Here is a 21,911-nt window from a genome sequence, read left to right as displayed (position 1 = left end):
GGCTGTGACTGACTTATCTGATAGAAACTGATTCCTGTCTGGGTTAAACATGTATTAGAGAAATAGCGCTTACTGGAAAAGGATTTTACCTTTACTACTCGACTTTTCCCCGGGAATAATACTCTTTATATTAGAGGAACCATCACCAAAACGCATTATTGAAAAATATTTACTCCTTTACAAGTTGGCTAACTTTCACTCTCCACTTAAATATAGTGATCCTGCCTTTTTTTTTTTTTTTTTTTTTTTTTGTAGTAGGAAATTTCCATTAATAGCCTTCTAAAATTTATTTTTTAACTTCACATGAATTTATTTATTAGGTAAAGTTTATTGAGAAATAAAGAACAAGATTAACTCCTAAGTCATGGTGATTTAGATCTGATCAAACTCTAATATTACTCTTTTCTTTTCCTAGACAAAGGTTACATGTGTATAAAGAACAGAGACTATTACCAGATTTTTCTTTTGAGTACATTCAGAGCAATTGGGAACATTGGAAGCGACAATTAACACATCTTATTCATGTTACTCATAATATTTAAGCTGTAAAATGTGTTTTTTTCTTATACAGAAATCATATTGAAAAATTGCTGTTGCTGTAGTGTTAATTTTGTGTCTTAATATTTTGGTTATTAAAGCTTTTCTAAAGTTATTAGATTGGGTTTATTATATTTTAAAGTATTCCCTGTAGTAAAGAAAGCTTTTGCTTTCCTATTTAACAACTTTACGATCAGGTTTTCTTTTCTACAAAGAACTTAATTATTTACCACGAAATGTCTTCATATTAATTGAAACTCTCTGTTCAGAATACATTCCTTCATTACGAAAAAATCTTAACTGGAAAAGGCTTTCTTCTAACTGCATGCTATTTAACTTCTATTCTGAACTTGGCCTTAGCTACACTAGCAATTCTGAGTACTCTCAGTTTTAAAAGTTGGCTTCCAAGAGCAAAAAAATCTATAATTAACTTGTGATGAGCTAAACCTTTAACTTTGTCCCTTGCTGGGACACCTGTTCATGTGAATGCAATCCAGATCACTCCTCTCTCACTTGTGTCTACTTGATCTGGTTTTGTTACTGAAAAGAGAAGAGAGTCCTAAGGAAAACTTAATTACACAAATGCACATTTTTAAATAATTGTATATTTTATATCTTTACATCTTGAGTTGACTCTTTTCAAGAACTTACAGCTCAACTCACATTTTAAGTTGGAAAATGAAGTTTTTATGATAAAACTAAAGCTAAGCCAATGTTAATGATAGCTCTATCAACATTTATATTTTACTGCTTAGCTGACTGTTATCAAAGACATACTAGTATTTATATTTTTGGTTTTGTCGTGACCAGTCTGTCATTTGTTTTTGTGCAGGAGATCTTGTTGGATAATTCTGTGTTGGTAGGTCCCTGACCCTCAATTCCTAACTTTTTTGAGGTTTGCAGTGCTGTTTCTTTGTGTCTTTTTGTTGTTGTTGCTGTAGATGTTCTTGTTTTCCTCTGCATCTCTGTTTAAGCTAACCATTACTGCAAAGTCCAGCATGTTACATGGTGTTTATTTAATACCAGTGTAAGCAGATCCTCCCTAAATTCTCCAGCTGGTGCATTCACTCCTTGCACTTAATTTTGCATCATTTTGATTTACTATACTCATTTTAGAAAGGAATTGTAATTATAGTTTGATTTAATTTCTGTATTTTGCCTGCTTGGTGTGTTGGCCTTAACCCATTCTATTCCTCTTTCCATTATAAGTGCTAGAAAATGACATGGTGATATTAAGCATCCCATTTTGCTTTGTGTGGCAGCCCTCAGTCTTTTTCCACCGAACAAAGAAAACTTTAAGCATGCCTTTTCTAAAAGATTGTTTGGCCAGCCTGAATAATGCTGCACCTGCCTTGTATTATATGCTTGTAACACTCTAGTTAAAATAACTAGTAGATTCATTAACTTTTCTTTCAGTCATCTTGTAGAGTGCTTTTTTGTGGTCGTTAAATACAGCCATAATCTTGAGCATGAGAAAACTCAGTGTTTTTACATTTTAACTTCTCTGTTAATCCTCTGTATTAGTTTCTAGCAACAGAGTTCTTAAAAATTACTGGAATGACATTACCTTGAGACTTTGCTAATGGCATTCCTCTCTTTCGACTTTTGAGTTCATGATATGGCTTGAGGATATAATAGAACCTATTATATGTTTCACAGATGATATATTTACAAATTATTTCTGTCTGGGCTTTTGACAAAATTTAGGAATTAACTCTCTTTGCATGTGTTTTGTCTTATATATGAAAAGCCAGCTGCCACCACCTACTCTTTTTCTCAGAATTTAACCTCTGTTCTTTTCAACAATCTCACCTACTTCAGTCCTGTTTTTCCTACATACACAATCTAAAGATCACTATAAGAATTATGCATTAATTCTCAAATTTTGCTTGGAAAAATCACTATCATAAGACCACACCAAACTGGTCTTTACTTTCATAGTTAGAACCAAATAAATTTCAAAAACTCTAGATTTTATTCTACTTAATGAAATCACTGAATAAGAATTTGTATCCAGAAACCTTTGACTAGTTTTAATTGCTCATTTAAGATACATCACTAGTCATACCATTTACCATATCATTTACACAACCTATTGAAATTTACATTGTTTAAATGCATCTAAGTAAAAAGAATATTTGGAGTGTCATTCTGAGCAGAAATATTCTGTATCTCTAAGATATGTACATATATGTATGCCCATATATAATTAGATATAGGTACATTTTGCTACCTATAATGTTTGTCTCTAAAGAATACTTTTGGTGAATATGTTTTCTGAGTAAAACTCTGCCTTTATTTGAAAATGCATTTACTTACCCTGTATGGCATCTGAATAAAATACTGTTGATAGAGACTTGCATTTTTAATAACTAACCTTTATTGAGCATTTACTGTTTATCCGGTATTATGCTAATAAGTATGAGTACTTTTGCCTGTTTCTTGGTGTTAATTTCACAACAGCCTTCTGAGATGGGGGTAGGTGTTACCTCCATTTTACAAATGAGGAGCCTAAGACACAGATAGGTTAAATAACTTGCCCAAGGTCACACAGCTGGTAAGTGGTGAATCTAGAACTCAAATTGAGACAGTTTGACACCAGAGCCTCCATTTTAACCAGTATGCTATGTTGCTTATATTGATTTGTAAAAATTTCTGCTTAGAGAATAATAAAACATTATAATATAGTTGCATGAGCACAAATGTATAAACTGCAAATAAATTCTTTCTCAATTTTATCTCCTTTATGTCTCAAAATATTTTAGCTCACATAAATTCTGTGTCTTCTAACACTGTCCAGAGGCTTTTGCTTGGATTTGTTCATGAATATTGCATAATTAAGTACATGTATTACTCCTTAAGCTATTTCTAAGTTATATAATAAAACCTATGTACTAGAATAATTTGAATTTTTTGTATTTAATAAATTGCATACAGCCCAATAATGGGGTTCAGTGGTTATTAGACTTGCTGAGTCCACCAAGAATTTCAGCTCTTTCAAGTCCCCAAATGGTATCTTTCAGGTGAATCTTTGTAGTCCCTATTTGTTACTGAGAAGAGCAGTACTGGCTTGTTTACGTCAGCTTGTGCAGAGGGAGGCAGCTGAAGTTTCAGAACATGCTGTTATGCTTGCTAAGGACAGCAGAGAAGAGTTGACTCCAGGTAATTCTTTTTATCAACATTATCTTGAGCTCAAATGATTGTATTAATCTTCGATCTTCTGTATAAATAGGAATTTTTAAAACAAAACTTAAAAGTTAATATATAATATGTCTTAAACCTGCTACAACAGATGATTGCTCGCAATTACCATCATTCCAGCCAGTGATGGTACTGGTTTAGAGCAGTGGTTCTCAAACGTGGGCCCCCACACTGGTAACATGCACCTCACCTAGGGACCGGTCAGAAATACCGGCTGTTGGGTCCCATTCCAAATCTGCTAAACCAAAAATCCAGGAATAAAGCCGAGCAATCTTGTTATCTGTGTTTTCACAATCCCTGTTAATGTATACTGAAGTTTGAGAGCCATTGTGTTTAGAGCAAGTTTTTTCACAATAGTTAATTGAAATTGGATTTAGCCCTTAAGTAATTTATCATATGTGCCTTTCTTCCCCCAAAACCTCATTTAATAGAATTCACCATAGATGAGTCTACTTCACATTAAAGGGTTTTTACGTACCTTCTTCTATATTTTAGAACTGAACTAAATAAAGGATTTCTTAGCCAGTAAGATTTGTTTTAAATATATATCCCTTCATTTTAAAATTATGTGAGTAACACAACCATGCATGTAAATTCAAACAGCCTACAAAAACAGTAATGATAATATCTTACATTTTTATGTATATAGTTTCCAAAGTGCTGTCACTCTTTTAGGTCTCTGACTTCACAAAGCTTTCCTATATCTAACGCTCTCAGATCCATAATGTGTTTGACTGTCGTGCTGAGCCTTTTAAATTACAATTTTGTTATTATGTTAAAATTTTTGCTCTGGCTTGAGTTAATCGGCACTGCTGAACTGATACACTAATAGTCATCAGACAGGTTGCAGAACTCATTTGAAAACTATTCTATGATCACTTACCTTAACCAGAGAAATTTGAACCTTCTAACCATGTGAAATACTCTCCCCAAAGTGACCTTAGGTTTATATTCACCACTGAAATTATCTGTATCTGTTGCTCTAGGCTTTGATTGTGTAAATATGCTGGTACGTGTTCCTACATTTATTGAATTATCTGTGTGAGTAAAGTTATAGTAAATAACTCATATAATAATTCCTTTTATAAATTTCGTAATTTTTCAAACCCATGGAATAGTTGAAAGAAATGCACATTGAACACACAGATTTACCTTCTTAGTATGTTTGACACTCATTTTATATCTCTCTCTTCCCATATACTATATATACACACACACAAACCTTTTGCGAAACCATCTCAAAGCAGGCTGCAGGCATCATGGCAGTTCACCCCTAAAATACTTCAGTTTGCGTTTTCCAAGGACATTCTCCTGCATGTCCACACATCATTTCTACACATAATAAAATTAACAGTGATTTAGTAACAACGTAGAATGTGCAGTCCTCACACAAATTTCTCCAATTATCAAAAAAATGTCGTTGGGGTGGCCGGTTAGCTCAGTTGGTTAGAGCGCAGTGCTCTTGACAATAAGGTTGCTGGTTTGCTTCCCACATGGGCCACTGTGAGCTGTGCCCTCCACAACTAGATTGAGACAACTACTTGACTTGGAGCTAATGGATCCTGGAAAAACACTTAAATAAATAAAAGTTAAAAAAAAAAATGTCCTTTATGACTCCTTCCTACCCCCTCATCCTCACCCAAATGTAGGATCCAGTCAGGACTCACATATTGCGTTGGTTGTTCTGTCTTTTTAGACCCCTAATTGGAAACGTTCCTGCCACCTCCTTTCTGATCTTTTAAAGATAATTCCTCTTTTAAAATAGTCTAATAGTAGCATAATCTTTAGAAAATAAATGCTTTCATGCATGCTAGATGAAAAAGAAAATTTTGTTCTTTTAGCATTTCCAGAATTAGAGGAAATAGATTCTCGATCAAGGCTTACAATTTTCCTTGAGATGCTTTATGACTTTGCAATGAGAATATTGTGTAGTAATTTATATTAATTCGATAGAGTTCTGTGGTTCCACAATAGCTTAGATGTAGTCCTTAAAGACTTATCCATGCAATAGTTATTTTCTGTCTGAGTTTTACTCTCATGTTAATAAATTTAAAGCCTTTTCCTTACTGAATTAAGGAAAGCTTAATTATGATTATTTATTGGAAATTAAATTTTAGAGATAAAATAATTGTTCCAAGAAACATTGTATAAAATTTTAAGTATTGAATGTTAATTGGGTTAAAATGTTTACCTACTTTAAGGAAAATAGATTAATAACTCTCAATAAAGACATCTTTCAATGACATTGCATAAAATATGACTGTACAGTATCATGAATAATAGCAAACGGTGAACTAAAATACACCTCAGTAGGTTAAGATACAGTATTTAGATTAGTTCTTTAAAATATATTGGAACATAATATTTTCGTAACTACTGAATATGTGTGCTTCTCATATGGCAGTTTTTTTTTCTGTGTTACTTAGATCATCGATTTTCTTCTTGTCAGATGCTAACATCAGAGAAGTGGGCCTTGAAGGGGCATTACTGACCTTACTGGACAAAGAGACAGATCAGAGATTGTGCCATGATATCAAAGAGACTTTAAATCATATGCTGACATCGATGGCAGTAGATAAACTTTCCTTTTGGTTAAAGCTTTGTAAAGATGTACTTGCTGCATCAGCTGGTAAGTACTGGTGATTGCCAGTTGAAATAATAAAATTGAAAGTAAAAATGTTAGATAAAATTGTTTGTCAGGGACAGTTCATCAATCTTGTGTGACTATTTGGATTATAAATTGTTTATTACTTCAAATGAAGAGTCTAGTGCTAGTGTTTAAGTCTAACACTTAAGCCTGCCTTTTGTTTTTCTTTTGGTTGTCTTATGTTGACTTTCCAATGTACAACAAACTAAAAAGTAGAGTCATTATTTACACGATAAAAAGGATGAACTAACTTATAGTAGCCCTATCATTTGTTTTACATGTAATAAATATTTGAGAGATTGCCTCAAGTTGCCCAATAGAAAACTCACCAAAGGTTATGACATTTTGAGCAAGCCAGTTTCTCCATGTTTAATAATGTTAACTTCAAATAGTCTTTGCTAGTATAAGATCATTGTTAATGAGAAAGTGTATTAAAATCTTTAAAATTTATATCCTTGGAGTAAGAAAGAAAATAAACAAGAGGAAGAAAGAAGACAGAAACCAATTCTTTTCTAGGCCCTGCACGTATTTTATCTGATTACTCCTTTAACCAGCCTATGAGTAGGCAGTATTATTCCATTTTACACAAGAGAAAACAAGACTTGGAAAGGTTAAGTAATCCCCCAAAGAGACACAGATGGATTCAGGCCTGAGCTTGCAGACTTTACAACACAACTTCCTACTATATTTCAATAACTCTCAATTCAGTTACTCGAGTCTTACAAGTTAATGTAGTTCTGATCTCTGAATTATGTGACAGGGAGAAAGGTACCATAAAATTCTGAGTTTGTTGTTTTTTTAAATTCTCTGCTGTCTACCATTTTTTTTTCTTTTTTTTTTCTTTTTTTTGGTCTACCTTGATTTTTGATGGTCTTCTCTTCCAGTGATTTACACCTGCTCTTCAACCATTATGCTCCACATTTTCCTTCTTTAATGCTCTGTTCTGTCTTTTTTTACTTGTGTATGTGCACAGACAGACAGGTTGATTACACTTTTCTGGAATACTTGTCCTTTTCTAATTTAAATTCATACTCCCTGAGCATATTAGCTCAATTTTATTTCACCATTTATTCTTTATCCTTTGTAGTTTGGACCTATACTTCTTGCTAGGAGAACATACATTTCAGTTTCTGTTGACTTCTCAGTCATAAGACACGACTTTACCATAGCTTCATTTGTGATGTCTTTGCTATCACAACACATTCAAAGAATGTTGACACACAAGATAATTTAAGAAAAGCTAGTTTTGTTTTACAGCATTATTTCCATTTTAAGTAGAGTTAATAAGTTAATAGTTAATATAAACAGCAAATAATTCACCACTCAGTGACTCTGGTCATCAGGACAGTGAGACCATAATGATAGCAATGGTTCTATCCTAAGAAAAATATTTTCAGACATTTTCAGTGGGTTCAGCATCCCCAGTACAATCCACTATCCAAGAATTTGGATCTTCCTTAATATATCTTTCTACATACAGGGGATTGATAATTGTCCCAGTATCTAGTATCAGGTTCAGTTTTTTCATTTTGAATATAATTGAACAACTATGTATTTTGACCCAGAACAGTTCTTACAGCATTTCTTTAAATACCACTATTCTCTGTATTTAATAGGCATGATTGTTTTACATTGTTAAAGGATGCATGCTTGATCAACAGTAATTCTGGTCTGAATTTGAAGTAATTTGTGTTTTTTTAATAAATATGTATCTTCCAATTGATTGTAATTACATGTATTCTCCCTTGATAAAAGATTTTACAACCGTAACTTGTGTGGATACAATGCAAGAAGAGGAAGGAGATAAAGGGGATGATGCCTCAGTTCTGACCACCAGAAATGATGATAGATCCCATCCTTTTACCAACCCCCGATGGCCTACTAGAGTCTTTGCTGCTGAATGTGTCTGTAGGATAATTAACCAGTGTGAGAATGCACACAGTGCACATTTTGACATTGCTTTAGCACAAGAAATGAAGAAAAAGGATTCGAGAAGTAAGTGGCATAATAATGAAAAGACCAAGTGATATACTTAGAATTGCTGTCTGCTTATGTTAATATTAACTTAAAAAGTAAAACTAAAAGATAGTTTTTATTCTTCCGAATCAGTTACGAAACTTGAACATTTATATAAACTGTAAGTGTGGTATATTTTTAATGTTTAAATACATTTTTAATGACTAAGCTTCTTAAATTGGCATTCACTTTTCTTTAATGGACATACCCAATGAGTGAAGTTTATAGGGAATAATTATATTCTTGGAAAGTAGTATGTGCCTTAACTACTTCCCAAAATTTATTTTCTGAGTTATAACTTACAGCAGTTTTGCTGATGGGTTATTTTTTCACAGCTATGACTCAGAAAGCATTTGAGCCTATCTCAATGTAAAGTAAACATGGTTATAAGACCATTTTGACCTTATATTCTTCAATTTTTTTATTGTTACCTGAAAATGTGTGTGTGTGTGTTATGGTTTGATGTCTAACTTTTTAAATTCACATCAGCACATATGTTCAAAGATGCAATGTACATATCTAAATGCATTAAAAATCTTGAGGCGGCCGGTTAGCTCAGTTGGTAAGAGCGTGGTGCTCTTAACAAGGTTACCGGTTCGATCCCCACATGAGCCACTGAGGAGCTGCGCCCTCCACAACTAGACTGAAACAACTACTTGACTTGGAGCTCATGGGTCCTGGAAAAACACACTTAAATAAATAAAAGTTTTTAAAAATAATAATAATTCTCTACCAGATGAAAGAATTATAAGGCAAAATGTTGCTATTGCCAATCCGAGAATATTAGTTAGGTATCTTTGTTTTAATAATTTTTCAAGCAACATTTGAGTCTCTGATTTGTGATGAGAGCACTGTGCTAGATGGACAGTGATAGATATAATATTAATATATCATACATGTTACTTATTTCCTGTTACCAATTAAAATTGTAAATGGCACTTACTAAAGATGAGTTGGTTTCTTCAGTGTGACCTATAGCTATTCTTCTTTGAATTAGTCTCAAATTTACTTTAGGTAAAAAGTTAGTAGTACCCCTAAACATTTTATTGTTGGAACATTGTTAAATGATTGTCTTATTTCTTTCCATGGTAGAATTATTATACGAAAAAAATGAGTTGTAGGAATGAATTTATATCAAGGAATTTTTTATACTCCCATTATTTGTATGTGTGCCAGACATGCAAAAATAAGATAGTCTAGTCCATATAAAACACTACATAAACTATTTTTTTAAAGGAACATTAAGTCTTTAGCTTCAATTTGACATAAAAGGAATAATTAAATTATTGCCTAATTCATCAGAATCCAGTCTCCTAAGTACCTTCCAATGTACTTTTATCAGAAAGTCTGAACAAAAGTTTTATTGAAGGTACTATTAGCACTCTTTCAAAGGATGCTTTCTGCCTTTGGTTTTTGAATAGCTGTATAATTACCCGCTTTGGGATAGTTTTTTTTATGTGAGTATTTACAGTGGAGCAGTAAATCCAGCTTTAAAGTCTGTATTTAACAAAGAGTAAATCAAATCAGAGGTACTGAAGTGAAAGTCTAGGTTATGAAGTTAAATTAAAAACTTAACATAAATCTTAGTTCCAGCATATTCTTTTTCTTAATAACATTTTTTTAATCTTGTAGATGACTTTTTGGTGCTGCATCTTGCCGACTTAATTCGCATGGCTTTTATGGCTGCCACAGATCATAGTGACCAGCTCCGTCTTTCTGGCCTTGAAACTTTGTTAGTTGTTATTCGGCGATTTGCAACTATTCCAGAACCAGAGTTTCCAGGTCATGTGATTTTGGAACAGTATCAAGCCAATGTAAGCACTTTCTATGAGAGAATTTTATTATTAAACACCTGGGTAAACAGTCTATGAAACTAGTTGGCATAGCACCTCTTAATACATAAATGAGTATATATCTCTAATATGTAATCATTATAGTCAATATATAGACAATGCATATGTTTCAAGAAATCTTCAAGTAAAAGCAAAATGGTACATAACACATGTCTTTTATAAGGTTAACTTTTATAATTAAAACCTTAATGGTAATTTGGGGAAATAAAGAACTCTGGTAATGAAATTCTTTACAAATATCTGAATAAGCTTCAGATAACACTAAATCAAGAAAAAAAATAACACTAAATCATTACTAAACATTCCATTTAGGCTGCTGAATGCATGTTTTATTTTCAAGTCATTATTCCTAGAATAGATGTAACCACCTTCATTTGTTTTTTTTGTTTGTTTTTTGGACTTAGAAAAGAGTTCAGATTTCTGTTATTGGTTCTATAGTCTTTCTAACTGATGTTTGCCTGGTGCACTGAGCAGTCTAGGGAGAACAAGGAAGATAAAAATCGTCCCATGTTACATCACACAAATCACATGTAATCCTCCAGCAGCATTCGTCACAGGATATCTCCCGTGATTCAGAGGCAGCCTCTGATGGCTAGCAGTTAGAGAGACCAGAGCAGTTTACCAGTTAGCAGTCTCCACCATGTCTTCCCAGCAGCTGATGCCAGTGTCTGCTTAGGGACAGAGTAGAGTTACATAGAACTATTATATTAGGATAAAAGATTATAATTCAACTTAATGAAGGGGAGCTCTGTTACATTTTTAGCCCTCTTAAAATTGCAAATGACAGAAATAAACTACAACTCAGCAAAAAAGGAAAATTATTTTCAGGAATCTTAGTTGCCTCTGCTTAATTTTCTACTGGCTTTATTCTCAAGTTTGCTCTCCCCAAATGGTATCAAGATGGCTCTCTTAGCACCCAGAATCTTATAATGAGACCGTGCTTCTTTCCTGGTACCCCCAGCGACAGTCTTAAGGAGAGCTTTCATTATCCTAGCATGGGTCTCTGGAGCCTGGCAGTGCTGTCAGCTCTATAGCAATAACATGGGCTAAGACTTGGGGAAAGAGAAGGTTTCCCAAAGGAAAATTGGGATCCTGTTATTAGAAATGGGACAATATGCAGGGCTGGCAAAAACAGCAAGTGTCTGTAACACCAATTATAAATAAGTAATTTTAGAATAACATTACAAAGAGAGCTGGTGCTATCTTGCTTATTGATTTTCATATATAACGATCACATCATTTCTTGCCAGGTAGGAGCAGCACTTAGACCAGCCTTCACTTCGGAGACACCACCTGACGTCACTGCCAAAGCTTGTCAGGTAAATGCCTACAAAGATAAAGTCGAAGAAGTAAAACCCTCCTTTCGGAAGCAATTCTCCAGTTAGTATTGATAGCCAGGTTATATGTTATCGTTGTCTAACCATTAATCTCAGCTGCTCCTTTCCCTTTGCTTTTTAAGTTTAGAGAACTTCCTCTTCCTTTCGTATACCTGCATAGTAATCCAGTATATATATATATATATACGTCATCATTTTTTTAACCAGTAACAGATAAATGGGTTTTTTAATCTTTTGCTATTACAGATAGTGCTGGAGTTAATGAGTCATCTCATGAGGTGCCAGCACATCTGTAAGATAAATTCTTCAAAATTGAATTGCTGAGTTAAAGAGTATGTTACAGGGGTTTACCAATTGGAATTCCTACTAGTATGTGTGTCCCACAGTCTCAGCAGTATTGTGAGTTGCCACTTTTAGGTTTTTGTCTATGTGATGGGAGTACAAAGGGTATCTCCGAATAGTTTCGATTTGTGTTTCAAGTGAGATTGAGCATTTTTTCATGTATCTGTGAGCCATAAAATACAGTTTTTAACAGGTGCTTTTCTTGGAGTTGTAAAACACTCAATATCCAGCCCTGAATGACCTGAAGTAATTAAAGCGGAACTGACCTGACTTGAAATAACTAGAAACATAATGGAAAAAAACTAATTTTAGTCAGATCTTTCAACTTTCTTTTTAGTTGTATTTAGAAAATGTTTGAGTACCTTCAGTACTCAGTGTTATATGTTGTACTGAGTCTCTGATTTATCAGTCACTTTATAGTTCTTGCTGTAAACCACTTGAAATATTGTGAAATGAGACAGACACTGAATAAATAGATGGAAAAGGAAAAATTAATTTTTATCTAGAAAAAGAGAAATACCGTGATACCCAGGAAAGCCATAGACAGCCCCTGATAATTGAGGAAGCTTTTTACATTGGAGAATTATTAATGATGTTTTGTTTTAGAAATGTTTATTATCTTATCTTCAAAAGAATCAGTCTTCTTTGGGGTTTTAAGTGTTGTTAGGTGCTTTATCTTTCAACCAAGTTACACTAATTACCACACAACCTCAGATTTTAAAATAATAAGATGAAATAATCAATATTGGAGATTTAATTCAAATGTTAATCTAAACATTTATGAATGTGGTATCTTCTGTGGCTTCATTTCTCCATATAAATAACACCTGAAATATTTTGATTTTATACATTTGTTAGCACTGGTTTCCTTGCTTCAACCTTACTATATTTCCTTTTGAAATGCTGGCTTTTGAATATTATTATCAGCAGCATCCAGTTGGGTTTCTTGATAGCATGGTGATTTCCTAACATGTGGTGAGCTCTGCAGAACTCACAAGAGAGACATTTATAATTTTTACGTGTAACTTCTGTTTTCTGAAAAACCAGGTTTGCAGTGCCTGGATAGCAAGTGGAGTTGTAAGTGACCTTAATGATCTCCGAAGAGTTCATCAGTTGCTTGTTTCATCATTAACAAAAATACAGGCTGGAAAAGAAGCTCTTAGTCACTTATATAATGAAAGTGCTTCTACCATGGAGATCTTAGCTGTGCTAAAAGCCTGGGCAGAGGTTAGTACTTTTCAATTTATAGCTGGAATTTTGGAAGTTGTTAATAAACACTTTGGGCCATAAACTGAAATTAAGTTTTCAAAACATAAATAAGTCCACCTTTAAGGTTAACAAAATACTTTGAACATGTGATTCATTTATATGTTAATTGATATTTTGGCCAAGCATTCTAAAGTGTTCTCTATTGTCTTATCGGCTGCTTTAAGCAGAGGCAGTCTTGAGCCAGAGAGACTTTATAATAGCCAATGGAAACCAATTTTTATTGAAATCTGAGTTACTAGAAATGTGGGTGTGCTTGTATGTTCTATCAACTCTATAGCACATACTTCCATTTTTTTGTATGTTCCTTTATAGAGACTTTTGAATATTAAACAGTAATCATTTCTTTTCTAAGATTAAAGAAATCTTATAGGAAAATGCTTAACTTCATTAGTTACTTTTCTAATCAGGAATAAAGCTATATCTTTTTTTAATTTACTATGGAAATGTTCAAGCAGATATGCAGGTAGATACAATAGTATAATGAAACAACTTACACCCATCATCCAGCTGTATCAGTTACCAAACTGGGTCAGTCTGGGTTCATATATCATTTTAATGAAGACATATAATTTCAGATTGCAACTGAGAGAGTTAACAATGTGTAAAAAAGGATTTCCTCCAGTAGCACTAATTAAAACCTGAAGATTGTATAATCTCTCTTTTCTTTTCCCATTATTTAGGATTGACAGATCTTGGTTAGGAACTAGTTCTGCCTCGGTTAAATAAACTGGATCTATCTTTAACAGTGAACTCTATGCCTTTAAACATATGCTTTCAGTAGAGTAAACAAAGTCTATAATCTCTGTAACCTATTTTACAAAAAATTTATCTGCTTATATAGTGTTTTTTATAATAATGTGAATCTCTGTGCTCTTGTTTAAGGCCATTACCTCCTCCTGTCTCTCCTCGGTAAAGATAATGACTGAGCAGCAGGTTCAGCATAAACGAGGTCCATAGTCCGCTATCTGCCATCCTTGGCGCCAGATATTTGGAATTCAGAATTTGGGGGATTCTCAAAAATTAATGCAGTGCATATTCCATGTATTTATTCAGGAAGTCTGGGACAATACCATGGAGTTTATGATCAAACACATTAGTATGTAAAATGTTTGAATATTCAGAGTGTTGGATAAACAGCACAATATGGGAAGCTTCGTTCCATATTGTGCTGTCCAGTAGTAGCTAGTTACATGGGATGTTCCTTCTTTGTCTGGACTGGAAACTAACTGAATTTAGTCTCCCATAAATTCAGTTTTGCCACCAGATTAGTTTCCCACAAATTTAGATTCTTTCAGAGCTTATTGGATTTTAGCGCTGTAGTTAAAGGGGTAGTAATACACTACATGTTATGTACTGTGTTGAATACTTGAACATCCTATAGTCCTATAAAGAGTCCACATTAAGTCAACATGTGTAAACTTTTTGTAGTTACTTAGTAGAAACTTAGAAAGAAAATATCTTCAATGTTTCGGCTTATTGCAGTTCACTTGAAACTGTAGGTTGAGATGGATTATAAGACCCTGCCAAGGCTTAGTGAGAAAGAGTGCTGAGATCATTTAGTGACAGGTGTCATGGTTGTGAAAGTGCAGAGTGGCAACATATATGCCAAGTATTAGTTATCCCTAATGGATCTCATTGAAGATAACCCTTTTGGATCTTTCTACCCCAGTTAGTCTGCCTCCTCAGTAAGATAAAAACGTTACAGCACCTTTTCAAGAACTGTTCTTGCTGCTGACAAATTCACCTTTAACAGGTCTACATAATTGCTGTAGAAAGACACAAAAACCATAGACAACCTTTGAAGACTACCACCTGTTCAGAAGAGAGTGTTAGAAATGGGTCGCACTCATCAGATGGGCTGCGGGATCTGGTCCACACAGACCTGGCTACCCTGAGCAGGCTCTGGCTAGCTGCGCTTCAGGATTTTGCTCTCTTAACTTTGCCTTCAGAATTTGCCTCCCAACTTCCTGTTGAAGGTAAGGGGGTAAATAAAGATTTACATAATTCCTACCGTGCGGGTAACTTTTCAACACTTTTCCTTTAGCAGGTAATGTTTATCTGAAATGTTTTCCGCAGAATCATTTTTATTCATAGATTTTAGAGCTGTAATTAAAGGGGTAGTAATACACTACATGTTATGATTGGCTAGATCATGAGGCTGCACATTACACCCCAGACACTGCAGCATTGCTCTCCAAAGTGGTTATACCGATTTATGTGCCCACCGACACATTTCTGTTTCACTACATCTTCCCATCATTTTAGGGTATCATACTTAATTTTTTGCCAATCTGATGGGCACGAAGTAGTATTTCATTGTTTTATTTCCTTGATTGAGAATCTTTTTTTCATAGGTTTATGCACTGTTTAAGTTTCTTCCATAAATCACCTAGTCATAATCTTTGCCCATTTTCTACTTGGTATTTGTCATATTCTTACTCATTTGTTAATCTTTTCTGTCTTTTTAATATCCTTTTGCGGTTCCATATCTTAGATATCTTCTCCCAGTCTGAGGCTTGTTCTTTCTTTTACCTTTTTAAAATTGATATAATCAGTCATTTATGGTTCATGTTTGTATAATACCTCATACATTTTTATACTTCAGATCAGAATTACCTATAAGCTTTACAAGTTTTGCTTTTTACATGTTGGAGGTTAGTTAACTAGAATTTATTTTGTGTGTGTGGAATGGAGATAAGGATCTAATTTTATAATCACTATTAAAACCACATTTTATGGATTGGGTATTTGGTAGCCACTCTTTATTTTATTCCAAAATGGCTGCTTTTTTTCTTTTTTTCCTCTGTGATATGAAATTTAGGATCATCTGGTCAAATTTACTAGAATTTTAATTGGAATTACATATACACAAAGAGGTATATAGAGTGTTTTTTTCCCCCTGAGGATTCTTTTTTTAATTCGTTTCAATGTACAGTGTTTATTGTACTTTTCAATAGCATAAAAATGGAAATAAACTGATTTATTGACATAATTTATCACCAAAAGTGAATGACAGACATAAACCAACCTACGTAAATCTCAAAAACATAATGTTAGGTGGAGAAAAGCAAATTTGAAAAGGATATCTACAATACCATGCCTTTTAAGTAAACTTAAGCACAAAATAATTTCTTTTTTCTTCTTTTAATTTTATTAAATGTATTGGGGTGACTCGTTAATAAAATTATGTACGTTTCAAGTTTACAGTTCTGTACTACATCATCTATATATTACATTTTGTGTTCACCACCCAAAGTCAAGTCTCCTTCCATTACCATATATTTGACCCCCATTACTTATTTCTACCTCACCCCAACCCTCCTAGCATATATTATTTATGAATACAAGCATCTATTGTGAAAGTGTAAAACCATACTTGGGAGTGATTCACACTGACTTGAGGAAAGTGGTTACAAAAGGAGCTGCAAGGATTAGTGGTGTAACAAAGTATTAGGTTTTGGGTTTTTTCTTAAGATTTAAGAAAGGCAGAATGTTGGGGGTGGCCAGTTAGGTCAGTTGGTTATTAGAGCATGGTTCTGATAGCACCAAGGTAGCTGGTTCGATCCCCTCATGGGCCACTATGAGCTGGGCCCTCCTTAAAAAAAAAGAAAAGAAAAGAAAGGCAGAATGTTAATGTTAACCTTGGAGGTAAGTAAATGGGTATCAGTATTTGTTTAAATACACACATTTGTTTTAAATTTGTTATGATTAAAAATAAAAATTTAAGAATTAACGTGCAAATCTCTAATAAAATTATAAAGTTACATCAACCCTGTGGACCCAACGATTGTACTCCCATAAGAAATAAAAGCTTTAAAATACTGATAACATAGCAGCATGGCTGAATCTCCAAAAACATTATTAAGCAAAAATTCAGTCACAAGCAAGTGCACACTATATATTTTCCCATTTATATGAAGTCCAAGTACAAGCAGAACTAATCTGTGTTGATAGAAGTCAGAAAGTAGTTGTCCTGGGTGTTAGAGACTGCCTGGAAAGGGTGTTAAAGGAAGTTTGGGGATGATGGACATGGTCTATATCTAGTAACAGAGAAAAGAGAAAATGTACTGTGATCTGATCTTTTATTCCTCCTGAAACTGTTTCTTCCCCTTTTTTGTAGGCGGTGCTTTCTACACAGCAGAGACGAGTGAAAATGCAAAATTGCATTATTACAACTCGTGGGCACTTATCCTCCATGCCACAGCATTGTGGCTCACGAGCACAGGCTTTGTTGTTGCTGACCCAGATGAAGGAGCATCTAACCTCTCAAGGCCTGTAACACCCACTTCCATGTGTCAGGGTTCCTCATCAGGAGCTGCAGTCAAGTCCCCTGAGGATGTCTACACTGATAGATTCCATCTTATTTTAGGTCAGTAAAAGCTCTCACAAGCTTCCAGCCCTACAGAGTTTTTCTTGAATTGTGCCTTACTTCCTATCAGTTCTTGGTGACTGTTACCTCATTCTGCATTAGGTGTTAGTGAGAGCCTTGATATAATTGAGTGAATTTGTATACATTTTTCTTAATTGCAAATCTCATGGTAAGTCTAGAATCCCATTACAAGCTGGCTTCAGCATCAGTTTGAATGAATTAGAGAAATTACAAGAGAAGCCTATTCCTTTCCACAGAATTTTTTAAAAATCCATGTGGTGTCTAAGCTGTTCTGAATTTCTCAGTAGTATATAGACTCATATATAAAAAATAACCAATATACTGAGGGGATTGTCCCCACCCCACCCCACCCCCCTTCTCATGAATTGCAAGGTTCAAGAAAAGTATACTCAAAGGTACAGATTTGCAAACAAATGTTTGAAGTCAAAGATAAATGAGATTTTTCATATTTATGGAGTTTAACTCCTTTTTTGGCTTTCTTAGAACTTCATTTTTAAAGTGAGATTTCTTTCTAAGGTCCAGTGAGTTTCTAGAATAAATGTTTTTCATATTTTACTTAGTTCATTCATTGCCTATAAAGAAGTTACTAATTAAGTGAAATGTGCCGGTTTTAAAGGTAAATGATTGAATTAAGATTTATGGTTCATGGAGCTTCTATTATTATTCCTTCCCAGGCCAGACATGACCAGATTTCCTATGTCCTTGGTTATATTAAAATTTCCTTTCCATTTGCCTTTAGATGAGAGCTTTTTAAAAACAAACTTTTATAGAATGAAGGATGGCAGAGTTATTACGAGCATAAGCTGTACAGTTCAACCAACTCAGTTCAAATTCTTGATGTACCCTATTGTAACTGACCTTGAGCAGATTAAATTACTTAATTTCTATGTGTTCATTTCCCTTTTTCAAAAAGAGTGGTAATGATAGTAGCTCTTATGATAGTCGTAATAGTAGCTTCTCAGGTATTATGAGAATGAAATGAAATGATACATGTAAAGTGCAGCGCCTGATACATGATAATCACTCAATAAATTTTAGTCAACAAAAAGTTATGCAGCTCTTCATGTTAAGTTTTCTGGCACAATTTTATTGTAATTTTTGCATTTTTAAATTTTCATAGCAACTACACATAGTGCACAAGCCTCATTGAGATTATTCTTTGTGTACATATAGATAAACACAGTTTAAAAACTTGCCTTCTCATTTAATTGTTTAGAGTCCTAAATTCATGGTGGCTTATTTGCATTACATTTTTGCTAATCTTATTTATATGTCTTATCAAAATGGAAAATTATTTAACTTCACAAACTAAGAGTTTCAAAGAAGCCTCCTTCTCTTTTTCTGCTTTCTGTAGGAATCAGTGTGGAATTTCTGTGTTCCTTGCGCTCAGATGCAACCATGGAAAGCATCACTGCTTGTTTACATGCATTACAGGCACTTCTAGATGTTCCTTGGCCCAGATCTAAAATTGGCAGTGATCAGGTGATTCCTTGTTTTTTGTTAGGCTTCTATAGATTTCAAGGAACAGGAACAGAAACGTGTTCAGTTTACTACAGCGAGCAGAGAGTGAACAGAGAAGTCAAAAGAAAACTAAACAGCTGCACAGCTAGGCCTCAGAACTGGAATGCCATCAGCAACTGTGCTGACCCAGGAGGAATCAGGCCTCTGACTGCCGCGTTCTATCTCTGCTTCTGCTGCCACCAGCTAACCACTCTGTATAGCAGCTCTTCAGTCAGACTTTTTACAATGATGGGAAGGTTCCATATTGTGCTGTCGAGTAGTAGCCAGTTACATGTGATGTTCCTTCTTTGTCTCTTTCTGCTTCAGTACACCCTGGTCTTCATATACATGTGTATCTTCCATTTCGCCAAGGGAGAATCTACTTGGTTCGTGGAGTTACTGTCTATTACAAAATATTCCTGTTGGCTGAGTTCTCCCTCCAGGTCTTTTTAAGAGACTAATGGCTAGCCTGTAGGTGGAGTCAGACACTAATATCTGACCCAGATGTGACCATGGTAAAAGGATCACTGTACAGAGTATAGCGCTTCCTTTAACTGCTTTCCCAAGAGCAGCTGTGCATTGAGGCAGGCATCCTGCCATCGTATGTTACTAGTGTGTTAAATTTTTATCATTGTTAAGAAACATGGACGGTATGATTTCCTCTCTATATGGATTGTTATTTACCATATCAATGTTATAGTGTTAATCAGATTTCTACCTGACTTGGATTGTACTTGAATAAATTTTAAACTTTTTGAGCTTGTTTATTCTGTATGTTAAAACAAGTATAAGGGTAGATTTACTCTGTTATTTTTGAAGATGAAAGCCACTAGAGTAACCAATAGAAAAGAAAGAGGGAAAATGAAGTAGTAATTATCCAGTGTATTTTATTCTTTAGTGAGATATCCACTGTATGCTTATTAACTTTCCACTTTTAATGTCATACTTCTCCATCATTCTTTGTTATTACTAAAAAAACCTTAATATAAATCTGGGAATCTGCATGGCAGTCCTGTATTCTTTTAGCCAAATTTCTCATCTTGTGTTAGAAATTTCCTTTTGTGTTTTCCCAGTTTAGGACCTGTGTAAAAATGATCTTTTGTCGCAGTGCTGTCTCCCACAAGATTGGACAAAAACCAATCTGTAGGTGGTTTAAAGTGGAGCAAGTGTTACATAACTTTATTGCACTAACATCTTTTTGTGTGTGTGGGCAATTTGTTATATTCTCTTTTCCTGAATTTTGTCATAGAATTTAGCATTGGTATTTTTAAAAAAGAAAGTATGTGATTTCCAATACAATCTCCCCTAAATGTTTTCTACGATAGGACTTGGGTATCGAGTTATTGAATGTACTACATCGAGTAATTTTGACCCGAGAATCACCTTCCATTCAATTGGCTTCGCTTGAAGTGGTAAGACAGATTATCTGTGCAGCTCAAGAACACGTGAAGGAGAAAAGACGAAGTGCAGAAGGTGAATGTTAACCCATGATACCAAATTAATCACACAGTGTCCTTATTTTCTAAAGTATTGCTATGTGTCTGTGTCATAATCGATTACACAGAGCGCAAATGAAACATATCCAGGTATGGCTTTAAGTCCACCCATTCACCTTTACATGTTAGCTTGGATGTTGTCAGTAGCTAAACTACTTACTGTTCCTTGAGAAAAGAAGAATTTTTCAAACCCTGCAAGAGGGGGGGATATCCCTCATACCGGTTAGGTAGTTACTTATACTAGCTGAAGTGTTTACCAATGTACATGGAAAGAACTAACAATTTTTTAATGACTTAGGCTTTGCAGAGAGATTAAATCGCTTGTTGTTTTTTTGTTTTTGTTTTTTTTTAAGATTTTATTGGGGAAGGGGAACAGGACTTTATTGGGGAACAGTGTGCATTTCCAGGTCTTTTCTCCAAGTCAAGTTGTTGTCCTTTCAATCTTAGTTGTGGAAGGTTCTGTTCAGCTTCAAGTTGTTGTTCTTTCAGTCTTAGCTGTGGAGGGTGCAGCTCAGCTCCAGGTCCAGTTGCCGTTGCCGTTGCTAGTTGCAGGGTGCACAGGCCACCATCCCTTGCGGGAGTCGAGGAATTGAACTGGCAACCTTGTGGTTGAGAGCCCACTGGCCCATGTGGGAATCGAACCGGCAGCCTTCGGAGTTAGGAGCACGGAGCTCTAACCGCCTGAGCCACGGGGCCGGCCCTTAAATCGCTTGTTTACAAGTCTGATTTGGTATTGGTGAGTTTATCATTTAAGATTACATTTGACTACATAGAACAGTGATTTAAAACAAAAGGACTTAGGGGAGGCCGGTCAGCTCAGTTGGTAAGAGCGCGGTGCTGATCACACCAAGGTTGCCGGTTTGATCCCCACATGGGCCACTGTGAGCTGCGCCCTTCTTAAATAAGCAAATAAAACAAAAGAACTTATTCTCTCACCTAAAAGAAGTCCAGGGGTAGGCAGTCCAGGCTGGTGTGGCAGCTTCTTTAAGAAGCTATCAGGGACCTCGGTTCCTATCTTACTATCTTACGGTCACAAAGTCAGTGCTGGAGCTCTAGCTATCAGGGTCACATTTTTAACAGTAAGGAATTAACCAGATAATACTTTTAAGGCCAAGAGGGTTACTAAGGATTTCTTTTGATTAATTGCAATAAGAAGTCATAATAATGACAACTGCTTTTGCCTTCATAAGTGCTTTCTCTTTCAACCTTTAACACCGAAGTTTTTAGCCATTTAAATGTGTTGCCTACAACAGAAATGAACTAAATTGCCACCTACCATAAGTAAAGTAAACATGAAGCATTTATTCAACACTATTCTTTCTG

General features: G+C 34.7%; 1 protein-coding gene across 4 annotated transcripts in view; it reads left to right on the top strand.

The window, feature by feature from the left end:
- HEATR5A (HEAT repeat containing 5A) overlaps positions 1-21,911 on the top strand; it is a 90,985-nt gene that overhangs the window by 57,275 nt on the left and 11,799 nt on the right. For 3 of the 4 annotated variants that reach the window (XM_019754541.2, XM_019754542.2, XM_019754544.2), the window contains exons 22-32: positions 1,370-1,396; positions 3,561-3,699; positions 6,188-6,367; positions 8,141-8,380; positions 10,034-10,215; positions 11,505-11,573; positions 12,981-13,160; positions 14,956-15,178; positions 17,323-17,571; positions 18,947-19,074; positions 20,418-20,565. In XM_019754541.2, the coding sequence (XP_019610100.2) occupies positions 1,370-1,396; positions 3,561-3,699; positions 6,188-6,367; positions 8,141-8,380; positions 10,034-10,215; positions 11,505-11,573; positions 12,981-13,160; positions 14,956-15,178; positions 17,323-17,571; positions 18,947-19,074; positions 20,418-20,565 (1,765 nt within the window). The remainder of the gene's footprint in view (positions 1-1,369; positions 1,397-3,560; positions 3,700-6,187; positions 6,368-8,140; positions 8,381-10,033; positions 10,216-11,504; positions 11,574-12,980; positions 13,161-14,955; positions 15,179-17,322; positions 17,572-18,946; positions 19,075-20,417; positions 20,566-21,911) is intronic. The other variant, XM_019754543.2, reaches the window with a different exon arrangement.

Source organism: Rhinolophus sinicus, linkage group LG03, assembly GCF_036562045.2.
Source record: "Rhinolophus sinicus isolate RSC01 linkage group LG03, ASM3656204v1, whole genome shotgun sequence".
NCBI lineage: Eukaryota > Metazoa > Chordata > Mammalia > Chiroptera > Rhinolophidae > Rhinolophus > Rhinolophus sinicus.
Note: the sequence above shows the minus strand (reverse complement) of the source record. Positions and strands in the feature narration are given on the sequence as shown.